The 26771-nt window shown below is 51.2% G+C and overlaps 7 protein-coding genes across 7 annotated transcripts; 3 read left to right on the top strand and 4 right to left on the bottom strand.

The window, feature by feature from the left end:
* Window positions 1-3716: 3716 nt before the first annotated feature.
* On the top strand, window positions 3717-5497 carry BDW74DRAFT_186627 (uncharacterized protein; the record flags this gene model as incomplete). The annotated part of the gene is made up of 2 exons (XM_073731296.1): window positions 3717-4058; window positions 4114-5497. The coding sequence occupies 2 exons, from the start codon at window positions 3717-3719 to the stop codon at window positions 5392-5394; spliced, it is 1623 nt and encodes a 540-aa protein (XP_073581742.1). The 3' UTR covers window positions 5395-5497.
* Window positions 5498-7546: 2049 nt separating this feature from the next.
* Window positions 7547-9478, top strand: BDW74DRAFT_157287 (TLC domain-containing protein). The gene is made up of 3 exons (XM_073725116.1): window positions 7547-7946; window positions 8011-8733; window positions 8799-9478. The coding sequence occupies exons 1-3, from the start codon at window positions 7824-7826 to the stop codon at window positions 9252-9254; spliced, it is 1302 nt and encodes a 433-aa protein (XP_073581741.1). The 5' UTR covers window positions 7547-7823; the 3' UTR covers window positions 9255-9478.
* Window positions 9479-9518: 40 nt separating this feature from the next.
* Window positions 9519-13439, bottom strand: BDW74DRAFT_186625 (uncharacterized protein). Its single transcript, XM_073731295.1, has 2 exons — window positions 11334-13439; window positions 9519-11286 (listed from the first exon to the last, which is right to left on the bottom strand). The coding sequence occupies exons 1-2, from the start codon at window positions 12881-12883 to the stop codon at window positions 9783-9785; spliced, it is 3054 nt and encodes a 1017-aa protein (XP_073581740.1). The 5' UTR covers window positions 12884-13439; the 3' UTR covers window positions 9519-9782.
* A 468-nt stretch (window positions 13440-13907) lies between these two features.
* On the top strand, window positions 13908-17137 carry BDW74DRAFT_169252 (uncharacterized protein; the record flags this gene model as incomplete). Its single annotated transcript, XM_073726963.1, has 5 exons — window positions 13908-14137; window positions 14197-14863; window positions 15573-15828; window positions 15880-16926; window positions 16968-17137. The coding sequence occupies 5 exons, from the start codon at window positions 13908-13910 to the stop codon at window positions 17135-17137; spliced, it is 2370 nt and encodes a 789-aa protein (XP_073581739.1).
* A 164-nt stretch (window positions 17138-17301) lies between these two features.
* Window positions 17302-19270, bottom strand: BDW74DRAFT_157276 (uncharacterized protein). Its single transcript, XM_073725115.1, has one exon. The coding sequence runs from the start codon at window positions 19263-19265 to the stop codon at window positions 17688-17690; it is 1578 nt and encodes a 525-aa protein (XP_073581738.1). The 5' UTR covers window positions 19266-19270; the 3' UTR covers window positions 17302-17687.
* A 415-nt stretch (window positions 19271-19685) lies between these two features.
* BDW74DRAFT_157274 (tethering complex subunit PEP5) lies at window positions 19686-23146 on the bottom strand. The gene is made up of 8 exons (XM_073725114.1): window positions 23086-23146; window positions 22958-23026; window positions 22605-22901; window positions 21916-22545; window positions 21632-21865; window positions 21246-21581; window positions 20693-21196; window positions 19686-20643 (listed from the first exon to the last, which is right to left on the bottom strand). Exons 1-8 carry the CDS (start codon window positions 23098-23100, stop codon window positions 19867-19869), a joined length of 2862 nt encoding a protein of 953 aa, XP_073581737.1. The 5' UTR covers window positions 23101-23146; the 3' UTR covers window positions 19686-19866.
* Window positions 23147-23502: 356 nt separating this feature from the next.
* BDW74DRAFT_157272 (uncharacterized protein) lies at window positions 23503-25889 on the bottom strand. Its single transcript, XM_073725113.1, has one exon. It carries the CDS (start codon window positions 25720-25722, stop codon window positions 23797-23799), a length of 1926 nt encoding a protein of 641 aa, XP_073581736.1. The 5' UTR covers window positions 25723-25889; the 3' UTR covers window positions 23503-23796.
* Between the last annotated feature and the right edge of the window lie 882 nt (window positions 25890-26771).

Below are 26771 nucleotides of genomic sequence, written 5' to 3'. Positions count from 1 at the left end.
GCGCCAGCCAACCAGGTTCTTATTCTTTCTTGTTTATGCTTCTCACTGCATGCGCCGGCGGTGTGGGTTGGGATCTGGCTTCAATGGAAGAATCGAACGGCAAACAACATGCCCCTTGGCATTGCCCGAGCGATCAGCCCAAGTCATGCGAGATAGCTGCGGAGCGCGAGTCTACTGCATTGGCGGCTCCGTACGGAGTAAGGTCGTCGCCCTTTCAAGACAAACTTCGTGACCTGTAAGGTAAATCAATTCGGGAAGGGCACCTACTCGAGGAGTTGGGGCCCCAGCACGTGCGCTATGAAGAGAAGCGGAAAAACAGGCGGATGTGAGATTTGTCGAGAGAAGATAGGACCGCGTAAGGGAAATTAGGGCTACTCAGGTAGGGCGGGCTCGAGAGCCTTGTGTGAAAGCGAACAAGAATTCCGACATCTGGGATCTAGGGCATCGGGGCGGCAAGCGATGCGTGCAGCGTATCCTGGATAAAACGGAAGCGCCGGATCGCCCTGCCAGGAACTCAACCGAGACCAGATCTTGGATTCCAGGATAAAGTATCCGTCTCGACCCTGGTCTAGACGGGGTTGAATTCTAGGTCTGGTCTGGCCTGGCCTGGAAGGGCCGCGCCTTGTGGTCTTCATCCCTCTTGCTGCGGTTGAACAGAATGCGTGTCTCAGAGTCGAATGCACACGGCTGCTAGATAAACATTTGCAACGTTCCAATGGCCCTCCCTTGCTTTGTGAAAGTGTGGATCAGATGCACAATGTAAGCAATCTAGCCCAATCGTCAGGTATGCAGCGGTAGCAACCAACAGGAGAGCTTAGGAAGGCATCACGAGCCGGCATATTCTTTCTTTGCCTCGGTGTTTTATCCCAGCAGGTGTTAAAAGACAATGTAAAGACTGATGTGGTAAAGGTCAACCGCAGCTGTCTGTGCGTTCGGTGCCGCAGCGGTTTCATGATAAAGGTGGTGCGCGCATAGAATGATCGTCCGGGGCAAGTCATAGGGATTTCTAAGAAAAGTATGTTATGTGCCCTAAAGAATGCCTTGCAATCGTCAGCCCGAGTCATAGTCATCTAGCCAAAGGCTTTATCATAACTGCAACAGGGAAGGCCCAGGCGAGGAAAAGGAAATCTTGGAATACAGAGGGACTGATGTTAAAAGGGCAAGGCGAAGTCAATAGTGTAGTTTCTGAATAACTTTGTACCTTTCACGTCAGTTAGGCCATGGCCGCGGTATGTAGAACGACGTTTGAACTCGCAGGCCTGGTGAACTTGAAAAAGGTCAGTTGAGATATCCAGCAGCCCAGGCGGCTCCCTTCATCCCCTTCCCCTTCTCGGCGGCAACTGACACCTATGATCGCCGTCAAACACCGCTTCACTTACCGTCTCCCAATACCAACAGCCGACGAATTCCGTGCCTCAGATACTGAGTCTGGGGATAAAGTGACGCCGCGGCTTCTCCCGACCTGGGTATTAACGGTGCCCAGGAATTATTGTTCCGAGAATTCGATATAAAACGACAACAGTGGGGTTCTATGTAGTCCCGGCTACCGATGAGTAAGATGCTCAGCCATTCGCATTCAACGATCGAGAAGTGCCTGTAGATGGCTCGGCACCGTACAGGCGGCCTTTGAAAGCACTGGCAAGCTCAGGGATGTCTACCCATTCGGCTGAACATGCCTCCTCCCCGGGCCTCAAGAATTCCATCCACAGGACGATGCAATGCGCTTCTGAGTCCATGGGCCAATCTCAGAGCACAGCCATTGAGTGTAGAGCTGTTGCTGCCTTTTCCGATAATATCGCACATCGAGCACTGCACGGTGTACGCGCAAATGCGTCGGAAAAGCCATCAGCAATCCTATACCCAAAGACCGCCTTTCTGAAACTCGTGCGCAGCGAGGTCTGGTTCTTAGGAAGTGTCCGATAGGCCTGAAAAGCCCGGGTGGCGAAGGGACAGAGCCTTGGTTAGGGCTTGGCTGGATGTTGATGGATGCAAGCAAAATCAGGTATCGTTGCGAGGGTTGGACCGGCTGAAGTCATTTCCACGACGTACAAGGTTCAGACTGACCGCGAATGACTGTTCTCGCGGCACGGCACGATCCCGGTTTCTTGAATTAGTCATCGACAAGCCTCGTGCGAGTTGACTTAAAGTGTAAGGTAGATGTTTGTTTCCTCACATGAACGGCTCCTCGGATGCAGTTGAAATGTCATGGATTACAACAGAAGACACGGTTGGGCGACAAGGTGTAGCCATTTCACAGTTGCAGAGCATGCATATCGGCCTCGGCATCTGGCCAGCAACCCGCTCCGCCTCGTTTCGTCGCGCAGATCGTGCGCGAAAGCCCGAAGATAAACCGAGCCTGATAGTGTATAGAGGCAAGTCAGGGCTGACGGAACTCTATCCTGGTAAGAGCGTGGTGTCATCTAATAGCAGCCTTGCATTATATCGTTTAGTCTGAATATCTTCACTGTCTAGCTCGAAGGGGGCCTGGGGAGTAGGTCCCGATCATGCCACCACATTCAACCCGACAACGGGATCCCGGCGACAGCATAGCAGGATTTATCGAGTGAGATCATGACGCTACTCTGCAAGTCCGGTTCTTGAACTAGTTTCCGAAGGGCCATGGCCCTGAAACAAGCTGGTCTGCGACAAGATAGTGAGGCTGGCCGGTGACGTTGGAAGGTTCCAGATGATCAACCGCCGCCTTTCCTTTTCTCTGCATCGCGTGGTGTCTTCCACATCAGCATGTGTGTATACTGTGCGGAGTACATCGCGGGGATACCCCATCGAGCTAACTAGGCAGGCTGATAGATAATAGCCCAAATTAACAAACACCGCCCCGATGGCGTCACATGTTTACGCTGATAGGTGGTACTGCGCACTTCAGCTCAAGAGCGATGACCACAGATTGGATCTTGGCGAGTAACTCGCCTATAGCGTTCCTGATTATCATGCTTATTTTCTCCTGAGGCAAATGTTCTTATCCGAGGCGTAATCTATTCCGCTTTATTGTTGACCTCGTTGTTTATCCGCTGTTCACGCCAGTTTCTTTCATATCGATTCAATATCAGTACTGTATCAGACCATGGTCGTCATCATTGTCCTCACTATCACGATAAACTAGCGGATTGCAGGTTCGACGCAAGACGTCATCACTTTCTGGGAGGTCGGAACTTGCCCGGGAAAATCTGCCCTAACGAGCAGAGCGGAGAAGATCGGCCTGGTTGAGTCTCAAGGGAACAAGTTGGACGAGTCACAAGAGGATGACGACAAGAAGCAGCCAAATGCATCGCTGGGATTCGTTGAAACGGGCTGATGGTGTTGTGCGCTTGGCTGGGATCGGCTTAGGGTGCGAGACGGGCTGGAGACGGAAGGAAACCCCGGATTTCGAGTCTTCTCCGCACTCCGGCTATTGAGTCGGGGCTGCTCCGCTCATTGGCTGTCATCATCTACACGCGCTTTACCCAAACGGGTAGGCCGTGGGCGTGCCAACAGTGGGCAACTGTAACATTCCTGGGCGTGAGGGCGTTGGGAGTGAGTATATATAGAGCCTTCCGGCAGCGAGGTCATTTTCTTCTGCAGCGGTGTGTTTGACTACTCAACGGTTCAACCACCATCTCAATTCCAGCAATTGCTCTTTTCTCCTCTTCTCTCCTCTTCATTACTTCTTCATCTAACAACTTATCTTCTGAACACTGGTCTGTCCAATCTTCTCAATCATGTCGACCAATTATGAAAAGAGGCTGAGCCTCGACGACATGGCCCTAAAGACTGGAGACCACATCGAGTGCGTCGACAAGGCGGCCGCGGTCGAAGCCACCGTTGCCGCCGATGTCGATGACATCCCTATCAGTATGTACGTATGGATGGTAGCTTTGTCTGCCTCAATCGCGGGCATGCTTTTCGGTTATGATACCGGTATTATCTCAGCTGTCCTGGTTTATATCAAAGATGCCTTGGGTGGTCGATACCTCACAAGTTCCGAGAAAGAGCTTATCACTTCGCTCTGCTCGGGAGGGGCATTCTTCGGTTCCATCTTTGCCGGAAATACCGCCGATAGGGTACGTCTCATTTCCTTGCAGATCGCTTTGAAAGTCATGCTGACAAGGGCACGAGTGGGGTCGTAAAACCGCAATGTATCTAGGTTGCGTCCTTTTCGTGATCGGCGCTGTCTTGCAGGGAGCTGCATACACCATCGCACAGATGGCCGTTGGCCGAGTCATTGTTGGCTTCGGGGTTGGATCAGCCGCCATGATTGTCCCACTCTATGTGGCCGAAATCGCTCCATCCAAAGCTCGTGGACGACTGGTCGGCTTGAACAACGTCTCGATTACTGGAGGACAGGTCATCGCTTATGCTATTGGCGCCGCCTTTGCTAGCGTTCCCCATGGATGGCGGGTCATGGTTGGCCTTGGTGGTGTGCCGCCTATTATCCTGGCATGTCTGCTGCCGTTCTGCCCCGAGTCACCTCGCCATCTTGTTTACAAGGGTCGCCTGGAAGAGGCGCGCGGAGTTCTGCGCAAGCTGTATCGTGGTGCTACTGATGTTCAAATCGAGTCCGTTCTTGCTTCTATCCAAGCCGGCTGCGAGGAAGCACGCGCAATCAGCGGAGATGAGGGCGGTTGGGCGAAGATCGTACGGCTGCACACCGTTCCCAGCAACTTCCGGGCTCTGCTTTGTGCATGTGGCTTGATGGTCCTCTCCCAAATATCTGGTTTTAACACGCTGATGTATTACTCCTCCACGATATTCTCCTTGGTAGGGTTTACCAGTCCAACCGCAGTCGGCTTGGTGGTGGCTGGAACGAATCTCATCATGACCTTCGTCAATATGATGCTGGTAGATCGCCTTGGTCGCCGCCGGCTGCTGTTATCCACTGTTTGGGGAATGAGCGCAGGTCTTATCGCTGTCTCGGTGGCCTTCAGCTTCATCGATGTTGATGTCAACGCAACGGACATTGCCCCCCAATCCGTGACTACACCAGCTATCGTGGTGCTCGTTTTCATCATCTGGTTCGTGGTCTTCTATGGTGTATCAGTAGGCAATACCGCCTGGATGTCTGCCGATTTCTTCCCGCTGGAGGTACGAGCGATGGGTACTATGTGGATGACGTGTTCGTCATGGGCAAGCAATGTCATTGTTTCGAGTACGTTCTTGTCTATGACCAACGCCATGACCATGGCCGGGACGTTTGGTTTCTATGCTGGTATCTGCGGAGTCAGCTATATCCTCATCTACTTCTTTTACCCAGAAGTCTCCGGGTTGGTGCTCGAAGAGATCAAGGAAGTCTTTGAACACGGTTTTGGCGTGAGATACGCCAGAAACCTCCGAAAGGAACGGAAAGAAGTTATCGAAGAAAGATTGGCTGTAAAGAAGGCGTCCAAATCTGCTCACTGATGTGTTTAGATCTTTCATGTTTACTTACTTACTTACCTTAGGAACAGCGTAGATCGCAGTATGAGATTGATGACCTCAATACAGATGCTTTTGGCTCTTGTGATTCGTTGGCGTTCAGTCCTCCAGTTGTGCGGCGTAGATACCCCGGATAATTTGTATTTGCTCTGATTGATGGGCTAGTAAAGTCATATACCCACTTCCAAGACGCGGGGTTCCAGATCAGCGTCTGGCCATGGACCCGTTCAACCCTTAGACAGATCGTTCAGAGATAGGCGGCTTTTGAATAGAGACTTCCGGAAATGGCACTCCGATCCGGCAACTTGTCGCCGAAGAGACGTTGGAGCAAGGCCAAAGTACTATGTCTGTTAGTTTTGTGGAACATGAATTCCGGCCTCACTTGTGGGCATATGTAGAGAAACTATGGACAAGCAAAAGCCGTCGACTGTACTGCTGGCCTCGGTCGAAAGATGAGTCATGTTTGTTGAGTTGACTGGAAGCGAGTACAGGGGTTGTGATGGTCGTTCTCTTTAGCGTCTTCTCCTCTGCGTGTGCCTCGCGAGCTAGAAACCTGGCAGGGCATGCATACTCCAATCTCGGGTTGTGGCTTACCGTCGTGTATCTGACTTGACATTTCCTCGGCCATGCGAAGAAAGCTTTCAGATCCTCGACGCGTCGGTGAATCTCCATTATCAACTAATCACATCTTAGGATATATGGTGTTAAGGTTGTGGTGACAGCCAGATCTTCTCACAGAGTCTCGTTGTTGGCCCAATGAAACATTTGTGTACCGATCGCCCTTTCGGAGACCACACATCCCTCTACCATCCCATCAACCATTCATCCCGCGGAGCGCACTTGGAAAATGGCCTCTCGAAGTTGAAGCCTGGCTGATTCTGCTTGACAACAAAGTGAAGGTCTTTCTCTTCAGGATGATAAGCTGAAATCGATGTTGGTTGGATGCAATGGGGGGTGCAATAGAGGACAGTGTTTGGAAGGAGGGTGACATGTAACCCAGGTCAGCCGTGGTTTGCTCCGGCCTCGAGACTCAACTCACTCTAGGTACATTCTGATCTGCATCATCGAGTGCATATGCTCCCACGGTTATTATATGCGGCCGCTGCTCAAGGTGGATAACCATACTTGGGAGTGTCCATCACGAATACCTAGGGAGCGGAAATTGATTATATGCCAGGCCAGAACTACAGTAACCATCCACGAACCCTCACTCACGTTAGACCTACATTCAGTCTTATAGGCTAACTTCCTTCCGCCTAGCCATTGAGAGCAGCCGTGCATCCATCCCTTCCACGCAATAGCCCTCCTCACTACCGAGTATTCGGACGAAAAAGGGGACATTGAACACACCAGAAAGAGTAGACAGAAGGCAAGAAGACTTCAGCAATACCGTTTCTTCGATAACCCGCCTCGTCTCTCCCGTCTCTTGTTCGGCGTTGGATGGATTGGAGATTTCCTTGGATAGGCGTTTTGTTCTATGTAAGACTGATTTGGAAGTGCGAAATTGGCATGGAAATTGCAGGTCGGCCATGTCCAAGCCAACAATCGGACTTTGGGTAATTCCGCTGCAAGCAAGCCGACAATCGTCAACGGATCCCGACAACATAGGGTTAATCTCCGACTCTCCGTAGGGTAGGATTACTCAGGACATAAAGTAAGCTTCGGTAACTTCTTAGCCTGTCCGAGTTCAACAGCGAGCCAGATAGTCTATCAGATAACCAAGTGTTTCTTTTCTCGTGTCTGTTCTATTCATTTCCTGAAGGAGAAGCTGTACCCGGCAGCCCTCCGAAAGCCACGCAACGGGCCGCTAACGTCCCTCCGGGGCCAACTGCTGTCAGCAACCAAGCACTTATGAAGAAGACCTTGCGACTATTGTCGTGATGATGGAGCCACGGAGCTGCAATTCATCCGCGGCGGGCCTGCATTGATCGCATAAATTGGAGTTAGCGGGTGCGAACCGTGCGATAGCTCGCCGCTACTGGCGATCTGTGAGATTTGAAGAATGACGAGGCAGCGTCATTGGTGGGCGAGTTGTGGAGCGTGGCCGGAGAGGAGGGTGGAGCGCCAAGCCTGCCAACGTGATCCGAGCAAAATTGAGGGCACCCCTGGATTTCTTCCTTTCAGCTTGACATCAGCACCGGCCTGTACGAATCTCCCTCTCCTCTCTTCTTCTTGCTTGTGCACTTCGTTTCTTCTCTTCTCTTCTTGCCGTTGTGTTATTCATCTCTTTTTTTGGTCCGTCATTGGCCTCCTTGCGGCTCTGAGTCAACATCAGCTTGACGGCCGAGTCCGGACCCTTGCCGATAAGCCACGCTGTCGCTGGGAGAAGGTCTCACTCTTGAAGACATTCTCCCTACAGTTCGAAGAAAAACGTATCGAAACTCCTTTATATCGAACTTGAGTAGTCCGCCGTCATGGTTCGCACGCGCAAATCCAGCAACCTCGGGGCGGACATTCGGGGCGACACGAGCGCTCCCGCAATGTCCACCATGAACGAGGTCAGTCCGATTGATTCGAGAGCTCCGAACTGGGAAAATGTATGGACACTTTTGGACCATGGCCAATCAACACCCTTTACGTCAGAAGCTCACTCGTGCTCAGGTCGCTCAGCCCGCTGAGAAGTTGGTAAAGTCGAAGCGCCGCAGGAGCCGATCACTCCTCAACCGATTCAAAGATTTATGCCTGAAACATACTTGGGTCCTACCCCTTCTGATCCTGGTCGTTCTCCTCGCTGCGTATGCTGTCAACCCGACCCCCTCAAACCCGCTCCACTACGCTATCTTCCTATCCTATCCCGAGCCTCCGAAAACCCCGGGCGGCCCTATTATGTACGGCAAAGGCCCGAAAGATATCGCATTCGTCTCGTTCTACATGGTTGTGCTCTCTTTCACTCGTGAATTCTTGATGCAGCGCGTGATTCGTCCCTTTGCTGTATACTGCGGGATCCGTGGAAAGGGCAAAACGGCTCGATTCATGGAGCAGGTGTATACGGCCATGTACTTCGCCATCTTTGGTCCCTACGGTCTTTACGTGATGAGCCGCACCAACATTTGGTACTTCAACACCACTGCTATGTTCGAAGGGTTCCCTCACCGCGAGCACGAGGGTCTGTTCAAGGCTTACTACTTGCTCCAGGCTAGTTACTGGGCTCAGCAGGCTATTGTTCTTCTACTGCAGCTGGAGAAGCCTCGCAAGGACTTCAAGGAGCTTGTTGGACATCACATCATCACATTGGCCCTCATCGCGTTGAGCTACAGGTTCCACTTTACCTACCTCGGCCTGGCTGTGTACATCACCCACGACGTCTCTGATTTCTTCCTGGCGGTACGTTCCCGGCAACTCTTGCCTTCTTTTTCCGATTGTGATCGTGTACTGATTCAACATTTTAGACTTCCAAAACCCTCAACTACCTCGATGCGTACATCACCGCTCCGTACTTCGGATTCTTCGTCTTCGTCTGGATCTATCTCCGCCACGTCCTGAACCTCAAGTTCCTCTGGGCCGTCCTTACCGAGTTCCGCACCGTCGGACCCTTCGAGCTGAACTGGGAGACCCAGCAGTACAAGTGCTGGATCAGTCAATACATCACCTTCGCTCTCCTCGCCAGTCTGCAGGCCGTCAACGCCTTCTGGCTCTTCCTGATTCTGCGCATCCTCAAGAACTACCTCTTCACAAATATCAAGAAGGATGAACGCAGTGACGACGAGGACGAGGAGGAAGAGCTCGAGCAGGCTGCCAACAGCACCGCCGCCCTGGCTACCGGTACCGAGGCGGCGTCTCTGACTGCGCGCTCGGTCAATGCGACACCGCAGGTTATGATCAACGGACAGCCTGTTAAGCGGTGATTCTCTTTCTCTACAAGATTATTTGCAACTGTCCAGCGTTAGCCGGAGGGTATCTCATGCGACAATTGTTCGCCCCTTTATGAGAGGTTACCACTCTATAACCGCGTCACAAAAACCACGCGGACTTATATTCTTCACCTTAGAATTTACTGCATGTGCTGGCGGAAGCCCTTGTAAGCTCTCCGCCGAGCACCCTTTCACTTCTTCTTCTTCTTCTTCTTCTTCTTCTTCCTCTTGTACCACATTTGGTTTGTCTTGCGTATGCACAACGCAATTGAATGGATATAGCGACGAGTCATGAAGAAGTAATCACGGTGGAATTAGGTAATTACTTACTTACCACCGTTTCCTAATACTAATGTTAATATGAAAGTCTACGTCTACTTGTTTGAGTAAATTGACGCTGGTTTGATCGGTTTAGAAAAGTACTTCTTCGTAGTCTTCGTATATACAGTTCCAGTCCAAAATTGGTCCCAATCTAGTCGGCTTGTATATACAGTACGGGATGATAGTCAAGTACGTAGCAGCTCAGGACCGAAGACTAAGCTCGAAAGCAAAGTCAAACGGCTCCGTCTTGCACCGATAATGGTCAAAGGGCTGCGGCCCGACACTCGCAGAGCCAAGTCCATGGTTATCATAGTCCAGCCACAAAATCGTCATATCCAGCGGCTCCAGATCGAACGGGTGTTTCGCGTTGTTCAGGTCAATGGGCATGTACTGCGACGCCGTGAAGCTGAAGACCTCGCCGGTGTCTGCGCGGCGCGCATCCAGACTCACCCCGCTCTCGGAGTCCTCGATCTGCAGCCACCGCAGGTCTTCGCGGTTACCGTTTTCCTGCGGGTAGTCGTAGTGCGTGAAGAGGTCTTCGACGGTCGCGGAGTACTCGCCGATGCGGCATGCCTGCTTGGAGTCCTTGTAGTTCTCGCCGGGACCGCGGCCGAACCAGCGGACTTCGTTGAAGGAGGATGGGAGGATGGTTTGCAGGCCGATGCGCGGGACGACGTCGGGGGTGTTTGTGCCGACGAACTCGCCTGTCGCGTGGATGTGGAGGGTTGGCTCGGAGTCGTCGGTGGAAATGGCGTAGATGAGGTCTGCCTCGACGCCCCATTCTAGGACCTGCGGTGCGACGCGCACCTTGAAGTGGATCGTTGCTTCGGTGTCGGTGCTCCTCCAGGTGACATCGCGGACTTGGGTGTGCATTGTTTCCACCCAGGCGTCGTCCCATTCGGCTTCGTTGCCGGACTGGCCTTCGTCGTTTTGGGTCATGGCCCGGATGAAGGAGAGTTCGGGTCCGCGCTGGAAGAGGTTGGCTCCGTTGGCTTCCCAGGTGACGTTTCCTTGCAACAGGTCAAAGCCGAAGGTTGAGGTGCCGGCCGTGACCTGAAGGCTTGTTCTGTTTTGCTCGACCTCTAGGCCTTCAGACGACTGGCGGGCAACCGGCGGGGAGCGCTTCGTAGAAGAATTGGAAGCAGACAAGCCGGGAAGGTAGAGCTGATCCCAGGCAACGACGTGACCCTTGTCTGCCCAGACTTTGTCTTCCTTCAGCTTGAATTCAACGGTGAGCCAGGTCTCTTTCGAGAGGCTTGATGGGTCTAGCGGAAGTTCAACGGTGCGGTTCTTGCCGGCAGGGACGCGCGGTAATTCTAACTCTTGCGACTCTGTAGTCTCGCCGTCCTGAACGATGTGCCACGAAGCATCAAGTCCGCTGATATCGACGAAGGCGTAGTGGTTTGATACGATCATGCTAGTTGAGTCGTTCGCCAGACTCACTGAGACGGGCTGAATGATCTTTGCATATTCAAGTAGACTGGGCATTGGGGTATGGTCTGAGAGAGTCAAGCCATCCATTACGAAGTCTGCATCGTTTGGCTCGTCACCAAAGTCGCCACCGTATGCGTAGTATTCAAGATCGCCTTCCTTTTTCAGTAAACCATGGTTATTGAATTCCCAGACCAGGCCTCCTTGGGAGAGTGGGTGTGACCGGAACAGCGCGATGTATTCTTTCAGACCACCAGGGCCGTTGCCCATTGCGCTATGATAGTCAGCAGTCTCCTTTGTGGACATGGACAGACAACTTACTGTGCAAACTCGCAGAGAATGAGAGGTTTATCCGTATGGTTTCCCATGTGCTCCAGCATGGTATAGGGTGAGGAATACATCTGGCTATAGATATCAGCTGATTCTGCATCATGATCCTGCTCATAATGTATGATCCGCGAGGGGTCTCGTTCCTTGATCCATTTATACATTGCCGCCTGGTTCTGACCGTACTGGCACTCGTTTCCAAGCGACCAGATGATGACTGATACATGATTCTTGTAACGTTCCACGAGCTGTTCCGCCCTGTCGAGGTATGCATGAGTCCACTCGGGATTATCAGAAGTCCAAGCAGCAGCTTTCTCTTCGGTCCCTTCGATAGTAAGAAAGCCGTGACATTCAATGTCAGCTTCGGTTATGACATAAAAGCCCAACTCATCGGCGACATCGTAGAATGACGGGTGCTGGGGGTAGTGGGCAGTTCGAATCGCGTTGATATTGGACCGCTTCATCAGGATGAGGTCCGCACGCATTGACTCGTAGGGTACTGTCCGTCCAGAGGTGTAGTTGTGTTCATGGCGGTTGACACCGTAGATGATGATTGGTTCGCCGTTGACAAGGAAATTAGAGCCCCTCATTTCCACGCGGCGGAATCCGACTTTCTGGCTAATGGTGCGGCCGTTGAACTCAATGAGGACGGTATACAGGTTCGGCGTCTCGGCGGACCAGAGTAGAAAGTCATCGCCTTCTACATCCTTGGAATAGATGGTTGATGAAGAGCCAGCCCATTCGTCAAGCACGTCGCCAGCAGGTGACAAAACTTTGACGCCCAGGTCACCGTGCTCACCCTGAATGGTGACGTTTACCTTCAGCGTACCGCTAGCAAATCCGTCATCAACTTCTGGATTGATGAAAAAGTCCGTGATCGCAGAGCTTTCGAACGCGGTCAAGTAAACATCTCTGAAGATACCGGAGAGCCACCATTGGTCCTGGTCTTCCAGATACGTGCCGTCAGACCACTGGTATACACGTGTAGCAAGCGTGTTTGTGCCCTCCGAAGAGAGGTAATCGGTGATGTCAAACTCGCTGGGGTTGCGGCTGCCCTGGCTGTAACCGACCTCCTCGCCGTTTACCCAAACATGAAAAGCACTATCCACACCTTCGAAGCGTAAACGAATCTGCTGCCCATCCCACCCCTCCGGGATCTCAAACTCTCGCCAGTAGGAGCCCGTGGGATTCACATACGAAACGTTTGGTGGAGTAACCGGGAAGGGGTAGACAATGTTGGTGTACTGCGGGCGTCCATATCCCTGCATCTGCCACACCCCGGGAACGACAATATCACCCCACTCCGTAGTGTTGGCCGTGTCCCAAAGAGGGGCTTCGAAGGGCGACGCATCGTAGTGAAACTTCCAGGTGCCGTTCAAACTCTGGAAAAAGCTCTCTTCGCGGTCGAATGTGAGAGCTGCTTCCTCATTGGGGTACGAGTAGAAGTGTGCTCGAGGGGGCAGGGTATTGCGGTGCAAGACATTCAAGTTCGACCAGTCAGGGAGGAATCCCGGCCAGCCTGAAACTGCAGAAAGCGAGGACATCCTTTCGGGTTCTCACGCAGATGCTCAAGGTTTCCGTCACATACAATCTTTCGGTGGCTCTCCAGCCCTTTTATATCCCTTCGCACGGACATCATGCCGTGCCACCGGTATTGCCAAGACCAGTGTTGACGGTCTTTGACTACTATGCTGATCTCAACTTCCAGACACCAGGGCATAGCAAGTTGAACTGACGGTAGCATTTGCCAAGCTTGGGAAGCATAGTTCACCCCGCGATGTGGAGATATTGTATGTGAACGTTACCCTAAACGTTGGCTGATCGTCGGGCACCTTGAGGGGTCATTTCTCCGATTGGATATATGCTCGTGCGAGGACCTGATCAAACAGGTCTGTAGGGTTTGTAGGCCGGAGTCTGTGTTGTATTCGGTTAAAAGCCGGCAGAAGCATACCCGGTATGCATGGCACACATCATGGCGAGACCGCGACTAGGGGTTGAGCCGGAGACTCCGGTGCAAAGTCCCTTGTACATCATACCATCGGTGCGGAGCATACGGCTTGGAAGACAGCTAAGAGCCTGAGACCAGGATGCACAAACTCGGTACAATTGGGAGCGATGGTCGGAGGAAGAGAAAGGTAAGTGGAGAGATGCGGGGAACTCTTGGCGCCTGGTCGGAGAGGACTCGGCGGACTACCTCTTGTCTCCCATTATATGTAAGAGCCCAATATTATTGAGTGATCCAGAGTAGTGCTCAAATATATGTATAATATATGGATAACTGCTCCTTTTATTCTTGAATCTACTACTATCAAAAAGAGATTGCGTAGTTGGTCTCTATGGCGTGCAGCAGAAGCTTAGCTACCTATGGCCTTGGGTCTCCATCTTTATTCACAAGCCACGATTCAAACAACAATCAGCCTCTCCCCCTCTTTTCTTTGTCCAATCTTCTCTTTCCTTCTTCCATACTTGTGACGACCTCTAAATCCTCAACCGAGCGACTGGAACGATCAGAACCCCTTATTATTACCTCTCTCGAGTCCATCTGTGCCACGCGGGGTTGTGTTCAAGATGGGAGACCGACACACCGTCCAGCAAACTCTCAATGGCTTACTTGCGAAGTTGGATGACGCGGACCCTGATATGAGATACATGTCTCTTAATGATCTTTACGGTGTCCTCAACAATCCCAACTCGTCCTACCTGGCCCACGATCAAGCCTTTGCAACCAGACTCGCCGAGGGCTTGCTGAAGGCGTTGGATGACCAGCACGGCGATGTTCAGAACCAAGCGCTCAAATGGTTAGTTGAAGCCCTTGTTATGATTACTGCTCATGAGCTGATCTACTGTCTCTCTTAAGTCTCGGTCCCCTTGTCGTCCGGTTACCCCTCGAGGGCCTCAGGATGCTGCTCGAGAGACTATCCACACTCACTACTTCTCAAACCATCGATACTTCCGTCCCAAACACTGCACTTCGGGTCATTGTCACAGCGCTACCGCGGCCTCAACTGAACCAACAACCAAACTCTGACGCTACCACGGCGTATTCCGCAGTCTCTGAAGTCCTCATTCCCCGCCTGGTCGGAGCCGGATCTTCGAGGCGGAGAGGCTCAATCTCAAAGGGAATGCTGGAGAAGGATCCCGCGAAAGGCTTTAGCAGTGATGCAATCGATGTCGTTATTCAAGTGGCCTCCTGCTTTGGTACACTGCTCAAGGAGAAGGAGTTGACAGCTCTGGAAAAGGCCGTCATGTCTATAATCGATAATGATACAGCCGGTACTGTGGTCACGAAACGGGCATTGGCTGCTATTTCAGCACTGGTGGTTCACTTCTCAGACGAGCAGTTTGGAATCTTCGTGTCTGAACTCGTGGAAAGGTTCAACTCTCCTCAACTGAGTACTGTCCACCGGCGGCATTTGGTTGCCGCTGTTGGGAGCTTAGCGAGGACAGTGCCGGCCAAACTTGGTCCTCATCTGCCTACTTTGGCACCGTTTATCTTTTCTGCTGTGGGAGAAGATAATCTGGAGGTAAGTCGTACCCAGAAGATGAATTAAGTACATCAACATCTAACGTGCGCAGTAGCCGAAACACGATGATAATATACGGCTGATACCGACGGTTGCCTAAGACAAAGTCAATTGCTGGTATGTGGTCTAGCACAAAATCTATAGGCAGGAGGGTTCCAATGTAATTTGAATGCTTCTGGCTAGATTTCTTTACGATGGACGAGCTCAATGATAGAATGCCAACCCGTGAAGTGACTTTCCGATGCTACTGCTCAACGACTGTTCAAGGTATCTCCCCACTGTCTATGAGTAGACTGCTGGCCCTGATACCGGGCATTACGGATCTGCCATAGTGATTGTCTCGTCTGTCTCACCTTGAGCGTGGTCCGTAATCTACAATCCAAGTTTGCCCGACCCCATTTGCACAGCCCTATTAACCAGTCGAGCTTTTTACGGCGCCCTCGGCACTTATACCTGCGAGCCCGATAATCAGCACCGCAGTAAATCAGCAAGACTAGTTCCGAATGTGGACATTGCTCGCAGCTTCCGCCACCAAAGGTGCTTCCGAAAATTGATACGTTGGGTGTTCCTTCCTGTTTCGAGCCCTTGGGAAACTGCTCGTCAACAGCGTCGGGCTTTTCTCCCCTCCGAGTTTCTTCATCATTTTCTTTTTGTCCTACGTCTGGGGTACTTTACGAATTCATCTCATAGCTTATATCATTTCTTCCAGAATCCTTTACCAGACGAGGTGGCGTTCAAAATGCACGTACCTTATCTTTTGGTTGTTTCAACTCTGCACATTTTGCCGAGCGTGTTTGGACGCAACATCATCGATCTTCCCTCCGACTACGAGACTGTCCAAGTAGTCTCCGGGCTTCAGGAACCTACGGCTACTCAGCATCTGCTTGAGCGTGACCTGGTTGGCGGTGCGCGATGTGGTGCAGGTTTTGGTCGCTGCTCCAACGGCAATTGTTGTTCAACTGCCGGTAAGGTGATTTTCGGGCGACTGGCAGGAGTGGAAGACTAAACTTGCACAGGGTACTGTGGAAACACTACGGCTCACTGTCGCTCCCCGGATTGCCAAATCGACTATGGCCATTGCGATGCACATGCCACTCCAGGAGGCCCGTCGACGGAGGCCATTCCACGACCAAAGATTGGGAAAGTTGCGTACGGCCCAACCGCGATTCGCTCTTGCACTACCCCCGGAACCGTTGCTTTAACCTACGATGATGGACCCAACCAGTACACCCGTGACCTTCTGGACCTCCTCGATAAATACGACGCCAAGGTAACATTTTTTGTCACCGGAAACAACAACGGCAAGGGCCAGATCGACAGCCCGGAGGTTCCTTGGGCTCCCCTGATCCAGCGCATGGTGCTTAGCGGACATCAAGTGGCTAGCCACACCTGGTCCCATCAGGACCTCAACAAGATTTCCCAAGTCCAGCGCCGCACTCAACTGCTGTGGAACGAAGTTGCACTTCGGAACATCCTTGGCTACTTCCCTACCTACATGCGTCCGCCTTATTCAAGCTGCACTACGGATACTGGCTGCTTAAGCGACATGGGAGATCTTGGATACCACGTCATTCTCTACGACATCGATACCGAGGACTATAGCCATGATAGTCCAGACACAATCCAACGCTCCAAGGACATCTTCGATGATAACCTAGCTCGTGAGCAGAGCTTCTACAAGTCCTGGCTTGTCATCGCACATGATGTACATGAGCAGACGGTCCACAATCTCACGGAACATATGCTGCAGAAACTTATGGCAGACGGATATCGTGCAGTCACTGTCGGAGAATGCCTGGGCGACGCAGTACAAAACTGGTATCGCAGAGATGATCAGGTCAAGGTCCCAGAAAACCCCAAGCCGAACCCACCTGTGGAAAGCATCTCTCCTGACGGAAAGTGTGGTGGATCGGTGTCATGCGTCGGATCTGAGTATGGCATGTGCTGCGGTGGCACGGGCCTCTGTGGCAACACAACCGAATTCTGCGGAGAGGGTTGCCAGCCAAATGCCGGCTATTGCGAGGCCGACTTCTTCGAAAACAGCCAACAGCAGACCGGGCCTGGTATTGTTGGGTCTGATCCACTGGGTGACAGCATCAACCAGGACAAGAAGTTCTTCAAGTCAGATGCGAGCTCACGTTTTGGTCGGGCTTCTCTATCACTGGCTTCGATATTCTTGTTTGCCATGGCATTACTGTGATCCGCCACTACATTCCTGGAATTCTTTTCCCAATTTCTCGATCTGCCAACATCGGGCGTGTCTGTCCTGTGTGAATGTTCTTACGGGCGGTACAGACAGTACTGACTGGTCGCCGGTCGGCATTGTTTGTCCACTTCCAGGAAATAATGAGTTATGTCTTAGACTTTCGTTACTGTCATTAGTTCCTACAAGCTCAACGCGTAGGTAGAATATGAAACTTCACCATTATCATGCGATCCGTTTCTCCTGCTTGACTATGTGTCCACTAAGGAAAGTCCCTCATCTAGTCGTATTCAGACAGAGCTTCCCTAAAGAATTGCATTAGGAATGAGAGCAATGACCCACCGAGGGTGCCGGAGGCTTCCCTAGATCTTTTCACCTATCAACGCCAGTGCCCATGCCGCATGAATCGCCGAACCTCAAGAACCACTGCGCCGAGAAACAAATGTAAGAGCTCGGTATATCATAAGACGATTGAGACGTAGATATACAACAGAAGAACAAACTGGTATAAACAAATCGACCGCACAAGTTCATCGGATGGAAAAAGAAAGTTAAAAAACACTGTCATTTGTCGTGGGGGAAAAAGATGTGGGTGATAGAAGGAGTATAAGAAAAAGCACATCACCGTTTGATGATCTTCAACAGCGGTGCGATTCGAGCCCTCTTGCTGAGTCCGACGCGGTAGGGGACTTTGCTGGTGGAAGAGATAGGGCTGTGTTTACCGGGTCCCTTGTTAGATGGGGTTTTAGGGTCGGTGCGTTTCTGCGGAGTTTCGGGCGGCTGTTGGGCTGGTGGGGAGTGCTCTGAGCGTTTGGGGGGTGAAGGTGGTTGTTGTTGTTCTTGGAGGTCAAAGTCAGGGAGTGCTTGGTCTTCGTCGATTATAGGGTTTGCGAGCTCCGGAGATTGGATGCGAATGGTATTTTTGGTTGGGAGGACGACTGATATGCTGGGCTCGTTGTCGGTATCTTTTGGTTGGGGCGTGTTCATTTCTTTGGGGTTTGTTGTTGATGCTTTAGATTCTTCTGGGGCCTGTTGCGCGTCCGGTTCATGTTCTGGCTGCTCTGGCGCCTTCTTCCTCTTGCGGCCGCGCTTCTTGGGTGCTGGTGCCTGCTCCGCAGGTTCGGTAGTGCTGGAGTGTCCGTTGCCTTCGAGAGGAGGCGGAACCGGTCTCTGATCTACCCAGATCACATCGACTTCAACACCTGACTCGTATGTCTTGGTTAGAACTACCGAAGTAGTTTTGCCTCGTTTTAGTTTCTTCTTCTTTGGCTCTTTTGGGGATGTGACAGGTGTTTGTGGGCTTTGTTCTGGCGCAAGCACGAGAAATTGTTCATGCTGATCATTGTTTGAGGGTTCGTCGACAACGCTTTCGGGCGGAATGACATTAACGGCTATGCCGTCAGGCAATATTGTCGGAGCATCTGGAACTGTGGTCTCCCGGTTTTTTGCCAGTGGATTGTCTGCAGGCTCACAAACATCGGTAAGACCAATGCTGACCGTATCATCCACTTTTGCGCTTTTCGGGGGTCTACCCGGCTTGCGCTTTTCGGGCTTCGTAGGTGCCGGCTCATAGGTCCGTGGGAGAGCAAGCTCATCTCCCTCATCGCTCGCAGGAATGACTTGCTTCTTCTTCCGGCCTCTCTTCTCAACCTTGGGCATCTCCGTGGCCACCGGTAATGAGAGCTCGTCATCGCTAGCAGACGGTTGATGCAGACTGACGAAAGCAGTGATATCACTCTTGGTTCTGGTTGCCCCTGGGGAAATGACCGATGAGAACGGCTCTGTATCGTGCGGGGACGAAGTCGACCCCTGCATAGAAGTCCACCGGCGAAGCTCGGGGTTGGGGATGAATTCTGTTTGTGCCGTGGCACCCGAGTCTTGAATAAAGTCGGTTCTGTTGAGCAAGGTAGAAGGATCGTCGGATGACGTGTCGAAAATATTATATGAAGGTGTTTGCGACCATTCATCACTTGCGTCTACCCCATGCGGCTCTGGGCGGAGATATTGGTCTTGTGCCGCCGGTGCATTCAGAAGGTCATGGTGTCCTGCTATAACCTTTGGTTCAGTTACAGCGTTGCTGAATTCTTGTGCTTCCTCTGGTTCATGGTATATGGTCGGTTGCTGGGCGTACTGGGCGTACTGGGCTTGCTGGTCATCGTCGAATAGTTGTTGTTGCGCGAGGCCGATTTCCGTTTTCATGTTCCCTGTGAGCGATTGAGTTCTATTAGTACCCGATTAAGATCAGAGAGATGAGGATTGCGATGGGAGCCCCGTGGCCGTCAATCTGAGAGTTTCATACCACTGGATCCAGTGCGTCCCGTAGATGGTAGCCACCGCTCTTCCCTGCGCTGCTGGGAGGCTGACAGCATTGTCTGCGGAGCATCTTGTGACTGGAGAAAGGCATCAAAGTTGACCGGGATATGAGACTCGTGGTGGGTTCCCTGAGCTTGGAGACTCGGTGCATCATCCTGCACTCCATAATTTGTCATGGGGACGCGCTTCGGTTGGTCTGGGGAACGCTCCCCGAAGGACTCCTCATCGTCGGAGTCCTGAATCACACGTTCAAGGGGCATTTGATATGTAATATATGCCTAAGATATGTATTGACGTGTTTCAAGGCCGCTTCCGGGGTAAATCTGCGCCACTGATGAGGGGTTTATTCTCCTCAAACGCGTCTCAATCACAGCTCGACGCGAGATCACGTCTTGATAAAATTAGGCTAATAGTTCTACGCCTGTAATTTCAGGCAGCAAAGTGGTATAAAAACATCATCGCAAATAACCCGAGGGTGTCTCATTTCTTACTCCATGGTGGTTTGTGGTCGCATCACACCTCTCCCAAAGAATTCGCTTATTACACCGTACCGGTCCTTTGACCGCTGAAGCTCCGCCTTGAAAAGTTCATGTTGGTCTGCGGACTCAACCTGTCTCCTCCGAATCGCCTTGATGGTGGAGTTCTCCGGAGCACAGGCTGGACATTCGGCATCCTCCCCTACCGTGTTTAGGCAACGCTGGTGGAAGGAATGCTTGCAGAGGAAGTGGACGGTAGGGAGATCGAGAGGCCGGTTGCACGATGTACAGCGTCGCGCCTGGAAAACGACGGGCTTAGAACCCAGCTGCTCCAGCTCCTGCATCTTTGTTTCCGTTTCAGCACTATAGCTTGATATGAGGCGGCGGTTCGAAGCGATCTCTTTGCGTTCCCTCTCAATGTTGTCGCTCAGATATTTCTTGATCCTTCCCATGGTCACAACCGCGTTGTTACTTAGTGCTTGAATTACCTGGAGTGGTGACATCAGGCCATCCTCGGAAATTCTCTCTAAGACAACATCAAGCTCATCGCCTGCTTCTTCAAGTATTTGGGAGCTCGATGTAAAATACGTCAGCGCGTCCACATATAGTTGAGCCTCCTCAGGGCCGTATTTTTTCAAGGCCCGAATGGCCCCCTGTGTATCTTTGGCGGTAGTAAAGGACCGGAAGATGTCGGATCGAAGACCAGCTTGTTCCCGGACTAATGTAGAGCCCTCCTGGAAATCGGAGAGGTCGGAGATAAGTAGGACACTCGAGGTGGAGATCGGAATCTATGCATGTCAGCTTCGCGGAAACCAAGCAAGGTATCGCTACTCTTACATCTTTACCCTTTATCAGCGTCTTGGCCTTTCTCTGCCACTTTTCCTTCTCTGTAGTGTCTTTCTGTCGCCCCGCTACGTTGAGGTACATCTCAAAAAGCGTGGTATATAGATCAACCTTATCCTCAATTCTGAAGCTTTCTCTGCTAATGAGGGCCTCCAAGAAAGTAATAAACTCTTGAGGTTGGCCAACAAAAGCCGAAAATGCTGTCCGCGGTTCTGGGACCTTATATTCTGGCGCGTGCTCTTCCTGAGCCTCTGGGACGGGTTCAGGCTCAATCGTTTCCGTCTTTGAACTTCCGCCAGCGTGAAGCAGAGGCAGGGGAAGAAATGCCGCCAGGCTCTGTAAGGGATTGTTGTGCTGCGCTTGAGGCTCCGGTAGTGGTTCAACTTGTTGTGTCCTTGGTCGATATTCCCCTTTGTAGTATTCGATAAAGAGTTCGGTCGTCGTTGAAGGGCAATTCGACAGCAGCACTCGGGCATAGTTCATGAGGTTGCTGTAGGCCTTGGGTTTGTCAGTATAGATCAGATAAGCCCCGTTCTGTCGTACGTACCAACTCAGGCTCTAGTCTCCAGATGTATTCCAAGGCCTCGGCGTACTTCTTGGAATCCTCAATGAGTATATCCACGACCATGTCATTCTCGCCGTACTTCGTAGCTAGGTAAGCCGCTTGCTCGTAATAGCCACCTTGCCGGCACATAGCAATGGCTGTTTCAAGGTCAAACTTGAGTTCGCCTGGCGCTTTAATGAAAGCATCAAGTTTCTTCGTATCCTTCAATTTCGCGTAACAATTGAGCAGCAATGTCGTGTGGTCTACTGAAGCTCGGTCGTGGTCATGTAATTCTTCGAGGTACTCTATGAGGTTATGAATCCGTTGAGTGTCGAGGTACTAATTATCAAAATCAGTGAGAACAGTATTGTTTAGTAATGAGTACCTACCTTTCTGATCACTTGAGATGGTTCCGTATTATCGATAGCCCTCAAGTATTGCTGCATAGCGGTGTCGTAATCACCCTTCTGGTACAGATAATCTCCGTACCTGCGGTAAATAGCATTTTGTTGATGAATGTCAACGCCAATTTTCTGTGCCAGATTAATAGCTAGGATATAAAGATTACGCTGGTATAAGATTTCCAGTTTCTGCTGGAGACTCTTCTCCCTATACCGATAGATCTAAGCAGCGATCAGCGACATTCAAGAAAGCGGACGTTTATAGTACATACTTTCCCATCTGTTGTGAGAAGATAGAGGTTGCCCCACTCTTTGAAAATATGCCTTACGGAAGACACAAGAGCCTCTGAATGAGCGATGAACTTGAGGTCGGTATCTAAGAGAGTGAAGGTGGCAGTACTGAATATTTCATCTTTACCAACACCAAGAGCCTGCAGCCCAGTTGATCCGGGAGTGCCACCTCTTGGTGGGCAGACTAATGTAACGTAGTCTTTGAATATGTTGATACAGCTCTTGGGGCTCTCGAAAGCATAACTTTGACCACGTCCATGAGGACCGTATGTATATATCGCATCCTCTCTGGCAACGAGGACATCGCCGCTGTCTTTGTCCAAAGTCATACAGCCAAGGCCGCATCCCGTATCTTCTAGGACTCGTGCCGGTTGTCCCTGTCCACGACCGGAAATCACCAGCGCCAGAATACGGTTGGTGGTGGAAATGTATAGGGTAGTCACCGGCCCACTTTGCACCTCGAGCCCAGTGATGGGTTCCTCTGATTCGAAGACGATGCGTTGTCGAGCACCTCGGTCGTGTATCAGGTCGCCTCGAATAATTGCGACAGAGCCATTGCCGAAACCAACTGCGGCTTGGGACAGGTCTCCGAGCGCTGCGAATGCAGATACCTATACGTTTGAAGCCCGTTAGTCGGCAATTAAACTGCGACATCCCGGAAGCAACAAACCGGAAATAGCCTCCTCGCATTCTGCACCGATGTCGTTGATAGACAGCGCGGAGTCCCCGTTTTCTTCTCGGGCTTGTCAAGCGCCCAAACCTTCAATATCGGTTCGTTCAGCAAGTCCTCCGCTATCGTTACCAGAAGCGATGTCCCTTCCACCTGCTTGATGTGCGTGATCGATCCATTTTCCGACGCTTTGAAAGACTGCATGACCTTGAAGGACGAAGAAACGGTGTGGACGAGCCCATCAGTGGTACCGAGAAAGAGATTGGCCGAGCCGGAGCATAAACAGGAGACTTCGGACTAGTATACGAGTTAGGATTGATTGGAATTGGGCCTGGAAGGGGTGTGGGCCATACATTGAAGAGGGTCGAGCTGTCTTCGGGAAGTTTCACCGGGGATACCTCGAAGAAGTTGAACGCTTTCCACTGTTTCAGACCACATTAGCAAGCCGTCTGGCAAATTTGGGGACAGCTTCTATAGTTACCGAAGTCAAAGCCATCTTGACGTGGCTAACGCCATGGGCTAGGTTGAATGAAGGAGCGAGGTCCAACAGGCGGCGGCTTTGCGGAGGTTAGGCATCGGTATCGCACTCCGCCGCGCCAAGATCAAGAAGCTCAGACCATGTCCGGGGAGCCCCATCAACGTCATCTGGCCTGTACATACACCTGTTGGAGTATCCATGATATAAGCAATATTTTCTGTCGACCATGTCCATAATATAAAACAGCTACTATGGATTGAACATGGTCCAAAGACCATCGACATTCATCCATGATCTAAGCAAAATATTCTGTCGACCATGTCCCTAATATAAAACAACTACTATAGATCGGGGTCCAAAGACCATAGATATTTGATTCATATGTCGTTGAACCTTTATACTAGTCCTAAGTACATAAATTTTTGAAAGCCGTAGTCGCTCGCGGTTCCTATTAAGAAACGTAGATATTCATTATATGCAGACCAGAGGGTTTAGCTTAGAACGAACCAATGGAGGGTTATCTTGTAAATTCTTCGCTAATTATATCTATGGTAGAAGTCTGATCGTGATAGTGCGTACCCAAACACGCCGTGGGCAAAAGCAGATCGCTATGCTATCATCAAATAACAAGGCAGGAGAACAACATTGACAACAAAACGTCGAATATGTCTCTGGGGAAATGCGGATACAGATTCCATGAAAGAAGACCCAAGCTTAGTGCGTCGGGTCCGCAGAACGGGGCTGCGGAAGCGCCGCAGTCCTGCAGTGGGTGATATCTTTGTTGATTTCAAAACTCTGCTGCAACCAGCTGCCGGCCTCCGCAATCGCCTGGCTTAAATCGAAGCTCTCAGCGCCTTGGCCCTCTTGGGCCGTTGGCGGCGTCGTGCCGGTCAAAGTCATTGGGAATGCACTTCGATACGATCCGGAAGGCAAATCGGGCGCTTCAGTGGGATAATCTCGTATAGTGTTATCAGCGTCGTCTTCGTCGGATGTGTAATGATCCAATGGAATCTCAGATGGTGATTCTAAGGCGAAGCTAGTAGTCTTCCGCTTCTTAGTCTTTGATTTATCATTGCCGGTTGATAGCGTGCGAAAGCCAGCTTTCTTCTCTGTGCTAAAAGTAAAAGGAGTGGCAGTATCAATCATGTATTGTGTACTGATCATGGGTGCTCCTCCGCTCTCTGGTGCATCGGATCCGTCGACAATATCCCGCTCGGGAGCATTCACTTTGTGGAAGGGTGTGATGTTGATTGCGTTCGGAGACTGGTGGTCTGAAGACTGAGATGCCCTTCGTTTCCTTGTCGATGCCATCGGGCTGTCTTCCGGGCTTCGAAGATCGTTCTGAAAAGATCGCTGAGCCATCATAAGAGCTGTTTGGGTTGAAAATTGCAAATCGGCGTTGTGATCATCAGTACGATTCGAAGTGGCTTTTGATATCGCGATTGAGTAAAGAGACGTAAGGTTATCGGGGGGCGGCGGATTGTCAGGTAGAGGCTGCGCTGATGGTAGGTTGATCTCACTCGTTGTACCAGTCTTGGTATGACTAGCCTGGGCCTGGTCCACGTTCGTTGTTGAAGGGTCCTCAATGATATTAGAAGCGCTTGTCAAAGTCAGTAAGTTTTCTGTATTCTGCCCAATGATGGATTCCGCCGGATCAGGGCTCCGTGTTGAGGGGGGGTTTTGCGGAAGGTTCTCGGGCCCAGCCTCGCCGGGTTTATCATCAGCCTGCTTAGGACTAAAATGGCTTTCTGCGTTTGCATTTGATTTGCGGCGCTGCTTTAGCCGATACTCAAATTGAGGTAACTGGGACGACGAGGACACCACATGAATCGAACCGCCTCCGTTTACGGATTGCGAGCTATCTTTTTGCAAATTCGACCCAGGTGTATGGCCGTTGGGAGGCGCGAAGCCCCTCTTCGTTTCGTGTCTAAGACTTGATACTTGATACTCCGACGGCTTCGCTTGCTGGCATTTTGAAGACCTGGGCGATCCATATACGGCCGTCCCTGGTCTGCTAGTTGACGGAGATTCGGTTATTGCGCCTCTCTTCTGTTGACGGGAAGATATACTAGTCGTAGGAGATGTTGGAGGATCAATGTTCTGAAACCGCGTGGAAACCTTGTCCTTCTTCAACCACCTTGTGTCGGTAGATTTGGGCTGGGTAAACCGAGGAGATTGATGACCAGCTGCAGGGCGCTCTAACCGGGGTGGTCTGTCTTTGGGAGCGACTCTGGAAGAATCTTTGCGCGGGCTATCAGCGTGAGATAAAGCTCGCGGAGTAGCTGACGATTTCGAACGCGGTACGGCGGGCGCGCTCTGGTGTTGTCTGCGTTTGAGTGAATTCGTTTCTGGTATGACCCGTTGCTCCGTCGGATAGTTACCATTTCTCCTATCTTTTTTCCATGGGTTTACCCAGCCTTTGTCCAGTGGGCCGCGAAGAGAGGCGGATAGGATGAAGAGAGGTGTGCCCTTGAGATACGCCTCTCCAAGTTTTTCGACCCTCTGGCGTTGCGCAGAGAGTTCGCCTTTATCCAGCTCATCGTCCGAACCGGGAAGCCAGCAATCATCGGGGTCTAAATCGAGCGGTGCGCATGTTTCGAGGGTCAGAGGTGACACTGGTCGACGGTGTGCAGGTGGCATCTGGATGCGGGGTCATAAATTATTGCTGGTGTTTACAGTGCTGCTACCGCAGGTCACTGCGATCGAGGCGAATAAAAGTGATGAATGGGTGGTCTCGCAAGCGAGTCCTCATGTCTCTGATAGCGATCGTCTCCTGTGTGTTAGTGAGGGCCGGTCGAGCCTGCGACTTTCGCCGAAGTCTTCGTTCTTACTTCTGGCCAACTCGGAGAGCGCGAAAAACCACTTAACGCGCCGGGATACCCCAGCAACGTGGGCCGTTGTATCATTGGCCGTGTTTTTGGTCATGTGATCTATCATCGAGCCTCATTTTGGTCTTGGGCCATGGCATCCACCGATTTTGGCCTGGAGATGCTACCGTACGCATTAAACGATTTTTAAACCTTCATTGACATATAGCAGCTATTTAACTCCTTCGCTTTGCTGTTAGATAACCAGAAGTAAAGCAACGCGTGGCTGGTTCCGAACCAACCTGATGCTACGAATAGTAAGCCTATATATATATATATTTGGGGTCTTGATAGCTGAATGTGTATTATTTTTAGAAGCATAGTAATAACAACTTTTATAGTATAACTAATGCTTTACTGCAGATCATTATTACATACGGATCTTATACATGACCGAACTCTGACTGCTCAAAGAACATTGTTTGTCTCATGCCTTGCGTTGGTCCTGCAGGGCAGGGCTTGGATGGGGTTCGAGTCCTTGCAGCAGCGGTTCGTGAACTTCGCCCGAGCTCCTCAGAGACCCACTGAATACCTTGCTTTCGTGATTAAATTTGATTAAGGAACCTCGATGGACAATTTGAGATAGGAATCTCATTTGAGACCCAGGGGATCTCTGTCCTGCAATTTGTCCCGAGGACAAAGCTCGTAACACAAAGAGACAAGGATTCTTTTCGATGGTCGGGATATGGAATAAGCATTTAGAGCCCCGGATATCAGACTATTGCTCAGTAGGAGCCAGAGCATCTCCGTCTGTTTCGGCATGTGTGGTATCATATGTGAAATCATATTCATGGCTCCATTGCTGCAGGGGCAGGGCCCAAC

Source organism: Aspergillus multicolor (genome assembly GCF_047715735.1).
Source record: "Aspergillus multicolor strain CBS 133.54 unplaced genomic scaffold BDW74scaffold_21, whole genome shotgun sequence".
Lineage (NCBI taxonomy): Eukaryota > Fungi > Ascomycota > Eurotiomycetes > Eurotiales > Aspergillaceae > Aspergillus > Aspergillus multicolor.
This window is presented reverse-complemented; position numbering and strand designations above follow the sequence as displayed.

Excerpts from the sequence above, each read along its gene's own strand:
- BDW74DRAFT_157272 (XM_073725113.1), bottom strand. The coding sequence starts at position 25,722 with ATGCCACCTGCACACCGTCGACCAGTGTCACCTCTGACCCTCGAAACA.
- BDW74DRAFT_157276 (XM_073725115.1), bottom strand. The coding sequence starts at position 19,265 with ATGAAAACGGAAATCGGCCTCGCGCAACAACAACTATTCGACGATGAC.
- BDW74DRAFT_157274 (XM_073725114.1), bottom strand. Across the intron at positions 22,902-22,957 it reads ACAGCTCGACCCTCTTCAAT|TCCGAAGTCTCCTGTTTATG; the intron begins GTATGGCCCACA and ends CTCGTATACTAG. Across the intron at positions 20,644-20,692 it reads CGCTGATAAAGGGTAAAGAT|ATTCCGATCTCCACCTCGAG; the intron begins GTAAGAGTAGCG and ends TGACATGCATAG.
- BDW74DRAFT_186625 (XM_073731295.1), bottom strand. The coding sequence starts at position 12,883 with ATGTCCTCGCTTTCTGCAGTTTCAGGCTGGCCGGGATTCCTCCCTGAC. Across the intron at positions 11,287-11,333 it reads ATTCTCTGCGAGTTTGCACA|CGCAATGGGCAACGGCCCTG; the intron begins GTAAGTTGTCTG and ends TGACTATCATAG.
- BDW74DRAFT_157287 (XM_073725116.1), top strand. The coding sequence starts at position 7,824 with ATGGTTCGCACGCGCAAATCCAGCAACCTCGGGGCGGACATTCGGGGC. Across the intron at positions 7,947-8,010 it reads GAGCTCCGAACTGGGAAAAT|GTCGCTCAGCCCGCTGAGAA; the intron begins GTATGGACACTT and ends ACTCGTGCTCAG. Across the intron at positions 8,734-8,798 it reads TCTCTGATTTCTTCCTGGCG|ACTTCCAAAACCCTCAACTA; the intron begins GTACGTTCCCGG and ends TCAACATTTTAG.